Source organism: Engraulis encrasicolus, chromosome 11 (assembly GCF_034702125.1).
Source record: "Engraulis encrasicolus isolate BLACKSEA-1 chromosome 11, IST_EnEncr_1.0, whole genome shotgun sequence".
NCBI classification, from domain to species: domain Eukaryota; kingdom Metazoa; phylum Chordata; class Actinopteri; order Clupeiformes; family Engraulidae; genus Engraulis; species Engraulis encrasicolus.
Window position 1 is genome coordinate 47489375 of NC_085867.1, and position 11964 is coordinate 47501338.

Here is an 11964-nt window from a genome sequence, read left to right on the forward strand (position 1 = left end):
GTACTCTTTTCCTCTATTACTACAACTCATGTCAACCTATGTCAAATTATCTCTGAAATTACTCAAGAACCAAACACCATAATTCCAGGTGTTCTTGAAGACATTGTTGGCTAGATGTAGGATATTGGCCATTTTAAAACATAGCCTAGCTTTTTTGATATTCAACTTTTTATATTTTAATATCTCATAATTCATACTCGGATAACTATTGTGTTCCATATTGTTTGTGCAATTTGCAGAGCTAGAAAAGCTTTCAAACAAAACCAAAACAATCTCCTTGTGACATAAATTGAATGACTCAAACAAGGATGAATGGATAGTGTCTCACCCTTTTAATCAAATGTTTCTTATTCCGTTCCTCCCTTAATATTGGTGCCTGATTCATGCAAATTCAGTTCTGGGGTTCTACCTTGCCACTAAAAAGGCACACTGAGTCGTATTAAAATCCGGGTCAGGCTAGATGCAAGATTCAAGATTTGTTTATTATGTCTTATTATAGATTTGAAGCCTATAAAGAGTAGAAATTGTTGTGTTTTTTATGTAGTCAGTTCCCAAAGTGTCTGATCGCACATGAAATGACCCCATCACACTCTCACACCCAATCTCAATACAACTCCAAATAAGAACCTCTTCATCTTTCATGAAATCTACCACAAAAAAGTCACGGTGGTGGTGACTGACTGTTCCCATGCTCAGAAAGAAGGGAACAGTGACGTTGGCTCAGGGCCGTAAGGAGACATTTTCAAATACCGAGGTCAAATACTGTGTTGTACTGCATACGGTACATTAAGAATGCCGCAAACTCTTCAGTCAAACTCTTCAGTTCGTTTCCATTAATCACTACCTTGAGGAAAAATGGGGGATGGCATATACAGATTTTTTTCATTGTTGATCAGGGTTACATCGATTATCATCATAGATAAATTTTACATTTTAGAAAAAAATTACCGAGGACATGACCTCTGTGTCCTCAATGGTAGTTACGGCCATGTGTGCAGGGGCGGATTTAGCCATTTTGGGGCCCTGGGCAAACAATTAGCATGGGGCCCTCAAAAGTCTTGAAAGATGTACACAAAATATGGGCCTTAGAACTATTTGTGTTTTGGTGCTATTTTATTGGTTTGTCTCATATATATTTTCGATTGTACAAGGTCAGGCCTACAATTTTGCTATTTACCATGACTGGTGTAACAGTTGGGGGCCCCTATGGAGGGCAGATTTGGTTTGGGCCCAAGGCCATTGCCTAGGTTTGCCTAATGGAAAGTCCGCCTCTGCATGCGTGGTCTGGCTATACTCAGCACCCCCGGGCGGCCAGGGCCAGGCCCTCACCACTGGACTTGGTACAGATTTCAGCTGACTGGATCAGAACCAACGCTGTGCTGAAAGACTTCTCTGTGCTCTGGGTTGCAGGTGGTTTCAGTGATGCTGGTTGAAGCATATAATGTGGCGCGTGTGTGTGTGTGTGTGCGTGCGTGCGTGCTTGTGTGTGTCTGTGTGTCAGTGCGTGTGTGTGTGTGTGTGTGTGTGTGTGTGTGTGTGTGTGTGTGTGTGTGTGTGTGTGTGTGTGTCAGTGCGTGTGTGTGTGTGTGTGTGTGTGTGTGTGTGTGTGTGTGTGTGTGTGTGTGTGCGTGTGTATGTGTGTCTGTGTGTCAGTGCGTGTGTGTCTGTGTGTGTGTGTGTGCGCGCGCACTCAGGGCCGCTGACAGCTTTGGCAGGGCACGGGACGAAGACATCTGAAAGGGCCCCAAACTCAATCAATACAATGTAATGAGGACCCAATTCTGGGCCCCCTTTCTCCCTGGGCCCGGGACAAGTGACCCATCTGTCGGCTTCCCTGCTGAATGCTGGAGCAGAGAGCTGTCATGCAAGGCAGCCATGCATCCAGTGTTTTGATTTAAAGGGACACTGTGTGAGATTTGTAGTTGTTTATTTCCAGAATTCATGCTGCCCAGTCACTAATGTTACCTTTTTCATGAATACTTACCACCACCATCAAATTCTAAGTATTCATAATGACTGGAAAAATTGCACTTTTCATACATGAGAAGGGGGATCTTCTCCATGGTCCGCCATTTTGAATTTCCAAAAATAGCCATTTATAGCTGCAAAAATGACTCTACTTGGACCATACTAGGAAATATTTGTTTATTACTTAGTAAACTTTCATGTAAAGATCAAATTTGGCAATAGGCAGCCCAGTTTCATTGAGCAGCATAGTTGTAGTACCTTTTTCGACCATTTCCTGCACAGTGTCCCTTTAAGGGTATCTTTAAAAGAACATTTCCCCTCTTCTCATTGGATCATCAAAGCCGCTCATCTCCCAATGGGATGCTGGTGCTGGGGGATGTGGGCAGCTGAAATAACGGCTGAAAGAGACTCTTCACTGCACTCCTACTTTCCCACTGACTGTTTTCACTTTGAATCACACTGTATCTGTATGACACATTTTGTTACTACGATTGGACCTCTTACGATTATATCAAGGGACTTATAGGCAATAAACTACAAAGTTGTAAATACATACTAACAAATGATTGATTTTGCACTAGTCTTATATAGTAAGTTCCCAGACATTTAGGCATATTTCGTATTATTGGCTAACGTGTGATCCTGAAAATAAAGTTATCCCCCCCCCTCTTTTTTTTTTCTTGCACTATCTCTACGTACGTCTGCTTTTAAAAAACCTACAATCATTTATAGTGGCTTGCTTGCATAGAGGGCACATTTGTATGCAGAAAGGGGTAGAAACAGAGAGCGATAAAGAGAGGAGAGAGAGAGGATGATGTTGTGAAGTGAACGTGAAAGCTCATTGGGAAACTCCAACTCCCTTTGTCATTGTGACACAGCACTCCCCACAGCACACAAGTGATCACTGCACACTGCACACAACGAAATTGCATTGCACCCGTGCAAGGGAGCAGCCCTCAATGGTGCCCCAAGGGAGCAGTGCGGCGAGACGGTACCATGCTCAGGGTACCTCATTCATGGAGGAGGATGGGGGACTGACTCCCCCTACCAACCCTGCGTGTGTCCGGAGTCGAACCGGCAACCTTTGGGCTACCAGTCTGATGCCCTAACCGCTTATGGTGTTTTTCTTTGTGAATTAAAGTAATGTTTTTGTATGTGGACAAAAATACTATACTAACAAAAAAACACAGTGTGCACGTTGCCACCGACTTCTAAGGGGGCGTGTTTCGATTCCTCTTGTTATACAGTATATCCAACCTCTTTGGTACCAATGCTCATGTACCTCAGGCATGGAGGTGGATGGGGGACTGACTCCCCCTACCAACCCTGCGTGTGCACGTTGCCACCGACCTCAGCTCTCGTGCACGAGCACGCACAACCCAAATCCTGCACATCCTGGTCGAAATTAGTGTGTCCCGGGTGATGGATAGAGAGAGACAGCCCAACAGAAATATGAGGTTAAGTGATAACAAGAGATAGAGCCAGAGGGTTGGAGAAAGTGAAGGAGAGTGCCTCTCAACTGAATCAATTCATGCCTGTTGGCTGCTGACATAACCACTAATTGAGAGTCTTCCTATATAGCACATTATTATTAGGCCTATATACTGTCCACATTGCTCCATTTTATCAGTTATCATTTCACCAAGGCTATGCACAGTACACCTTGGTGTAAACAGCATATGCGCTCTGTGTCAGCGTTTCCTTAGTAGTTGCCCCCTGTTATCAGTGTGTCTTATTTACAACCTGATACAATTATTGATGATTTTATGACATTAAGTGATAAATATATTATGTACTTGCACTTTAAAAAGTACCTGTATAATCATTATCATAATTAACAATAATGGATAATAAATATAATGACAATAATAATATAAAAAAATATCTTGTTAACCATCATCCTTATAGTTGGGTTGCATTATCATTATTCTCAGTTTAGATCCTGGCTCGCTTAACTTCAGAAGACAGGATTCCTGCAAACAAATCACAAAACAGTTCTTTATTTGTACAACAAAACTTTTACCACTTCTAGGACACAAACATTTCACACAGAGTGATGTGTCCTTGTGGATTGGGGAAACACCACTGTCCTGAAATGTACCGCAATTTTCTCTCTGATCTATCCCCTCACACACAAAATACATAGAGAAAGAAAAATTGTGTGTGTGTGTGTGTGTGTGTGTGTGTGTGTGCATGTGCGTGTGCGTGTGTGTGAGTGAGAGAGAAAGAGAGAGAGAGAGAGAGAGAGAGAGAGAGATACAGGGAGAGAGGGAGAGTAAGAGAGAGAGATACAGGGAGAGAGGGATACAGGGAGAGAGAGAGAGAGAGGGGGGGGGAGAGAGAGAGGAGAGAGAGAGACAGGGAGAGTAAGAGAGAGACAAGTAGAGTACTTATGTAATGGCATCATCGTCTTGGTATCATAATGCACCAACACACACAGTGCTAATTCAGCACTTCCAGTGTTCGTCATAGTGTTGAGCCTACTCTCAACACGTTGAACCAACACTGGAATTTGCTGTGCAGAAATTGTGTTGTGTCCATTTCAAATACAAAGCTTTGGTTTCAATAGATAGCCTATCTAAGAACACAGAAGGGAGAAAAACGTGGACAGAAGATTATAATACTTTAAATGTTAAATATCACTGGAAAACACAGTCATGCTTCCATTTTGGTGCAGTGTGATTGCCATACAAACAATAAATACAGTGGCATGTCGATCTCAAAAGTGCAGAGAAATGATTAGTGTGCAACAATGCAACAAATATACAATGTCAATATCTTCAACACAACTTGGCACATAAAGATTAGAATAGCTTGAATTGAGTTGGATGGAATAGTTTGGAAAAGGTCGTCGTCAGTCAAGTAGTCAAACTGCTGCACATAAGGCACAGAATGTTGAACCTGGGAATAGAGATGCACCGGATCCTGTTTTTTAGGATCCTGCCGGATACCGGATCCACTGCCTAAGATCCTGCCAGATCCGGAAGCGGATACCGGATCCTACTAAAGGGTTGAAACTAGTGTTGCACCGATACCGATACCAGTATCGGCCGGGGCCCCGATACTGGACTAAAATGGTGGCATCGGTATCGGCGAGTACCAACAAAGAGGGCACCGATACCATTTACAGATGCTCGTATGACACTTCAATGCAGCCTTGATCTTAGTTATTTTATATCAGAGGTACTTTAAAAGTGTTAAAAGTTCTACTGGGTTCACTTTGTACAGTAGTCTTCTTCCTGTTTCACAACGGTAGGCAGCAGCCTGACAAAGTTAGATAAATTTCAAACAGAGTAGTATCGGTATGGTATCGGTATCGGCCGATACTGAACAGTCGGGTATCGGTATCGGGCCCAAAAAATGGTATCGGTGCAACACTAGTTGAAACACATAGCCTACTCACACACGTGGGCCCTTTTTATCACGTTGGCTCTATATTTCAGTAAACTATTTTGACTGAAAAGCCTCGGCTACCGGATGCTGGATCCTGGAACCGGATCCGGATCCTGTGAAAAACCCTATTATCCTGCCGGATCCGGAACCGGATCTTGGATCCAGTGCATCTCTACCTGGGAAACAAGCTTATGTATAAAGGCAAAGAATGAAACGTATAACCGAAATACAACTGGATTGTCTCCATAATGATCCAAACCATCACCATTAGCCTTAAAGAAATGTCACATTTACCCCTAAACTAATAAAGGTTGGCTTTGAACGTTTTTTGATAAATTCCATTACCAATTCCATAAATCATAAACAAGCTTACAGTACCATGACATTGACTGAAAAGGCTTTTCCCTCTAAGACGTGACTGATGTCATACCTGAGTTACGCAAAATTCCACACATTCTGGAATTCATTTGGAATATTCCATACAATATCCTTACTCCTACAAAAATATAAATTATGACATATTTATATAGTTATATTTACAGTAGGTTTGTGCGTGTTTTCCTCTTTGTGTGAATATTATGTTGTTTGTAATTGAATGTTTCTAAGTGTGCATATTTTTCTGTGTGTGTGTGTGTGTGTGTGTGTGTGTGTGTGTGTGTGTGTGTGTGTGTGTGTGTGTGTGTGTGTGTGTGTGTGTGTGTGTGTGTGTATGTGCATCCACACATTTGTATACACTGGGCCGGTCTGGGACAAAAAAGGCTAGGGAATATCCAAAACCATCCCAGCAGCCAGTGTTGCCAGATTGGGCTGTTTCCCGCCCAATTGGGCTGCTTAGGATGGCTGTGTGCGGGTAAAAATGGCATTTATCAGAAAAACCTGCCCAATTTTTGCCATACAAATCAATAGAATTGGGCGGGATTTTGTCCTTCTAGGCAGGTTTTGAACATTTTTTGGGCTGGAAATCATCAGTGTCATCTGGCAACCATCCCAGCAGCATCGAGCCTGAGGACCGGCGGCCCACGAGGAAACATCCAGCATGCAGGGCCGCTGCTAAGGTTTCGGAGGCCCCAAGCACAACTGTTCAGGAGGCCCCCCCTCATAATTAAATAATAATAATAATAATAATAATAATAGTAACGATAAAAATAATAATAATAACAATAATAATGATAATAATAATAATAACAATAATCTACTAGCTAGTAAATACATGTTTTATAATGTTATTCAATATTTGTCCATGGTGTTTTTTTTAAAGTCATTCTCAGTTTAAGAGGTCACAATTTTGGGGCCAAAGTGGTTGGTGCCCCAAGCAATGGTTGGTGCCCTAAGCACTCTGCATAGTCTGCGTATGACCAGGCTTGTACGAAATTCCGAATTGAGTGAATTTGAATTCAAAGTAATGCAAAAATACGAACATTAGATGGTGTCATTACCTAGCCTGGTCCTGACCATCCCATAATACTACCATTTCATTTCGTATTTATGGTCTGGCATTTGTTTGCTCTGAAGCGATTGTAGAAAGCAGGAAGTTTGCCCTCAGTTATAGTATGAAATTATTGGACACCTCTCACCCAATCGCTGGCAGTTACTCAACAACAACATAGCGCAGACCAATGGCTCTGGCGCAGATGTGTACGTCATTGTCACGAGCGTTCTCCCCCTTTCGTCCCCACGTGGGGGGCGTATTCGATTATTGGCTGTTTTCTTGGGGGGCGTTGCAATCAAAATTCTGCTGCTGCAAGCACTCCACAGAGAAGCACGGCCAGACTACAGTAGTGGAGCCAATCCTTTGGCGGAAGTACGTAGGATGGCTCGCGAGGCTAGTCATTACCTTGAATTCCTATGAATTTAAACCCATTGAGAGTACATAGAACACCACCACCTAGTGTTCATATTATGGCATTACTGTGATTTCAATTCATTCAATTCGGAATTCCGTACAAGTCTGTGTATAACTAGTGGTGGCCCGGCCTGCATGCCAGATTACCAGTCCAGGCAGGGCCACTGCTAAGATTTTGGAGGCCCTAAACATAACTGGTCAGGAGCCCCCCCCCTCATAATTAAATAGTATGTATTTTAGTCAATCTCAATTTAGGAGGCCCCAATTTCGGGGGCAAAGTCTCTGAGGCCCGAAGAGCTCTGCTTCCTCTTCTGATGCCTAGCGCCAGCTCTGAGTCTACGCCTACAGGCGTGTGTGTCTCTCATTGCCATGTCCTTCGGTGTGTGTGTGTGTGTGTGTGTGTGTGTATGTGTGTGTGTGTGTGTGTGTGTGTGTGTGTGTGTGTATGTACACTGTATGTGTGCGTATACACGTATATTTAGATGTTTGACTGTCCTGTTCCTCAGTATCCCGCTGCGTAGCCTCCTTTTCTTGGGTCTGACTTGGCCGCCACGCCGTCGCCCACCCTCATCACCGCCTGCACCACGGCTCCCACCGACGTCAGCAGGCCAGTGTTGTGGTTCTTCTCCTTCAGACCGGCCAGAAGATCCTGTGTCGGTGGAAAACAGACAACTTGTACGTTTTTTTTTATCTCGCAGCAATACATGTAGATCTTTTTTGTTGTTGTTGGTCTGTGTGAGAGGTGGACAGGACGCGAATTGGGAGAGAGACAGGGAGGGGTTGGTAAAGGACCCGGGCCGGGAATCGAACCTGTGTCAGCCGCATGGCAGGCTGATAAATTATCTACATGTTTAATCTGCAGCGTACTCCTGTTCCTGCTTCTCTCTTCAATTGATGTTTGTCACACTGTGATGGGGTTGCAACACAAGCCGATGGATGATGCCCAGAGATGGAGGGAGATCTCCTCTTGCTCTACTTTGGTGCATATCTGACTGTAATTTCTACAATTGAAGAGTTCAGATGCAAAACCCCCTAAGTGCCTTTTCAGAAAATAATCTGAATTCATTTTTTATTTAATACAAAGCTATCTAAATTTGCTTTACTTTTTTATGTAATATAACTATTTATATGTATTATCAAGTACATGAATGTAAACCAAACCAACAACGGGGTTCTCTAAAAATATAGAAGTGCAGGTCTTCAGAAATGGAGTTAGGGGGTTTTGCATCTGAACTCTCCATTCTCACTGAACTGAGGAGTGAGATGGGCCCAAGTGTGACAACCTAGATAACCTCTGTCACAACGTTGCTACCTTTTTTGCTACACATTTTTTTGGTCTAGTTCAGGTGAGCTCAATAGGACAACCAACAAACTATCTTGAGGCACTATGTGCCATTTGGAAAGATATGCTGTGTTCGATGTTACAGTACTTGCAGATCAGAGGGGTTACTGTGTACTGTGGAGTGGTGTGATAATGGATTGCCACGTACCGTATCAAAGTCGGTTTCTCCATATGTGATGTTGGGTCTGAGCTGGTTGTGAATGCGAGGCTCCACTACTGACGTCTCCAGATCATACTTGAAGAACAGCGCATGAAGGATCACCTGAGGAGTAGAGAGCAGGTTCGAGGCAGCATGGTTAGGTCCGTGACAATGTGCACTAGGCCAGTTCAGTGGTTCTTATAGGGTTTTCACACCTGATCCCCTTCAGCCATTTACTGTAAGTGAACTCAGACCTGGGACTCAGCATTTTCTGTGCATATTTGAACACTGAAAAGTGTAACCAGAACCCTCAGAATTGAACCGTACTGAGACCTTTATTGATGTGGTCTCAGTACGGTTCGCTAATGAGTCCTGACAAGTTACACTTGTGACTTGGTGTAATCAATTAAGGATCGCTCTAGAGGACCAGGTGTGATGAAAAAGAGGACTGACAAAGTCTAACAGATCCAGAAAAGGCAGCTGGTTCTTTTTGTAATACACTCACAATGTGAACAAAAGCAGAATGGATTCCTTAGTTCTTTTTAAAACCCTTCAAGCAGGAGTCAGGAGTCAGGATCAAGTGAGGATCACACATCGACAAGGTCGAGTGGAAAGGTGAATGGAAAACCTGCATACTCACAGACGCGATTGCTGTGGTGATTTTTGTCCCACCAGAACCTCCCACCACCAGCTTGACCTTGTTTTCCTGGTCGAAAAATATTGTTGGAACCATTGAAGACAGTGGCCTTTTACCTGAAGGAGTGGGGATTAAAATATTTTAGTATGCACTCTGTTGCAATTGCTAATGTTTGGGGACTACCAGGCTTGTACGAAATTCTGAATTGAATGAATTGAAATTCAAAGTAATGCCATAATACGAACACTAGGTGGTGTCATTACCTTGAATTTCTTTGAATTTAATCTACACCACCCATTGAGAGTACATAGAACACCACCACCTAGTGTTCATATTATGGCATTACTGTGAATTTCAATTCATTCAATTCGGAATTTCGTACAAGTCTGGTGATGACTACTCAGAACAACACATGAGAAAAAGTTCTAATATATATCATTACATATACCGAATGTTCTTTTTAAACACCAAATGGGAGCTACTGTACAAGTTCTGCCAGGAAGATTCAAATGACTTCGGATGTCACCAAAACTTTTACTAAACAATCCGACTCTCTCCCTCATCAACAGGCATCCCTCACATCAGCATCATCCCATGACTATCGCCCAATCATGGCACACAGTTGGGATTCTCCCTCTACGTCACTAACACATCCTTTCTTTTTCAGTCAATAGGTCGTCGTTGCATCATTTTAAAAACATCATGTCTCGCAGTTCTCTGGTTTCTAGTGTAAGCTGACTTATATGCCACCTCAATCCCTACTGCCACGTCACCAGCGGGTTTCTGTTTGAAAGGGAGCAACCTAGAGCAGAGGGTTTTTTACTGTAGATAGGAGAGCGGACTTATGTTCCCCAGGTCCTATACTCCCTGGGACCTATGTTCCACGGTCTTTGTATGGGACCGGAGAACTTAGGACCCTTTTTCTAAAAAAGGGTCTAATGTTCCCTGCATTGTATCTGACAAGGGGATAAGGCCCAGGATGCTTGCGTATGTATAATTCGTGCACGAACATTTGCCATGTGTATTTCATGTCATGTTTGCGCACAGTGACAACCCTAACCCTAACCCTAACCCTAACCGTAACCCTAACAACAACTCGCGCTCACCATGCGGCAGCAGTCTACTTCAAAGCAGCGGGAGAACCCTTTTTTTGAAAGCGGGGAACATAGGACCCGTGGAACATAGGGATGACCCCTAGATGGGTACTGGTTTCTCAGAAGACAAACGTAGGTCACTCAAGTGGTCTTCACAAAGTTTGAAAGAAATCATGCTTCTAAAATTAGATACGGAGTAGGCATGGTTTGTTGCGTTGCTACCCGATGGCTTACCCGGTATGATGAAATTGTTTGGGGAGGGTTCCACTCCAAAGCTGTTTGTGATGTTGGGAGAGCTGAAGTCGTCCATTTCGTTGTTCATCAGGATCCCCGTCGAGCCAGACATCACTTTGGATCCAAAACTGATAAGATAAAAAGGACATAAGCCATGAACGATAAGAACCTCATAAAGAGAACAGGGACACACTGATAACAAGTCAGGGTAAACACAGCTGAGGAAGAGGATTCCTGTGAAATTTCACAAGGCCATGTGATTACACAGTTATAGTTTATAGCATCTACGCAAGCATCATAAAACACCAGCTAGGGTGTCAACAACAACAGCATTCAAATCGATGGCTGCATCAAAATCTTCTGTCTGTGCTGTGTGTGACTGTAATCATTTCACTGAATTCCTAATCTGTTGTTAAATCATTAATGAAGTGACGTTGTTAACCATGAGGTGAGTTATCTCACTATATCCTTGATGGTGCTGCTGGCCACTAGCACGCAGCAGTCCTCAGCTGTATGGCGGGCAGTGTGTGTGTGTGTGTGTGTGTGTGTGTGTGTGTGTGTGTGTGTGTGTGTGTGTGTGTGTGTGTGTGTGTGTGTGTGTGTGTGTGTGTGTGTGTGTGTGTGTGTGTGTGTGTGTGTGTGTGCATGCACGTGTGTGTGTGTGTGTGTGTACGTGTATGTGTGCGTGCATGTGTGTGTGTGTGTGTGTGCACGTGTGTGTGTGCACACGTGCGTGTGTGTACATGCACGTGTGTGTATGTGTCAGTATGGAAAGATTAGTGATGTTAACCGAGCATGAGATGTGTGAAGTGTCTTACTAGGCGTTGATGGTGCTGGTGGCTGCGACTGCGCTGCCGTCCTCAGCTATGACGGACAGTGTGTGTTTGCATGCGTGTGTGTGTGTGTGTGTGCGTGCATGTGTGTGTGCGTGCATATTTGTGTGTGTGTGTCTCACTGGGTGTTGATGCATGTGTGTGTGTGTGTGTGTGTGTGTGTGTGTGTGTGTGTGCGTGCTGTCTGTGTGTGTGGGTGCACATATGTGTGTGTGTGTGTGTGTGTGTGTGCACACGTGCATGTGTGCATGTATGTGTGTGTGCATGCATGTGTGTGTGTGTGTTTGCGTACGCACGTGTGTGTGTGTATGTGTATGTGTTGGTATGGAAAGATTAGTGATGTTAACCGAGCATGAGATGTGTAAAGTGTCTTAGGTGTTGATGGTGCTTGTGACTGCGACTGCGCTGCCATCCTCAGCTATGAAGGACACATGGGAGGTGCCGTGGTCGTCGGCGACGTAGTACTCGGGCTCGTAGTAGT

General features: G+C 43.8%; 1 protein-coding gene across 1 annotated transcript in view; it reads right to left on the reverse strand.

The window, feature by feature from the left end:
• Nucleotides 1-7686: 7686 nt before the first annotated feature.
• The window catches only part of LOC134458461 (glutathione hydrolase 1 proenzyme-like), a 43676-nt gene continuing 39398 nt past the window's right edge, over nucleotides 7687-11964 (reverse strand). Inside the window, exons 9-13 of the mRNA XM_063210793.1 lie at nucleotides 11856-11964; nucleotides 10651-10778; nucleotides 9326-9438; nucleotides 8695-8808; nucleotides 7687-7853 (exon numbers count right to left, since the gene is read on the reverse strand). The exon at nucleotides 11856-11964 is cut by the window's right edge and continues 79 nt beyond it. Coding sequence (XP_063066863.1) covers nucleotides 7707-7853; nucleotides 8695-8808; nucleotides 9326-9438; nucleotides 10651-10778; nucleotides 11856-11964 — 611 coding nt within the window. The 3' untranslated portion in view covers nucleotides 7687-7706. The remainder of the gene's footprint in view (nucleotides 7854-8694; nucleotides 8809-9325; nucleotides 9439-10650; nucleotides 10779-11855) is intronic.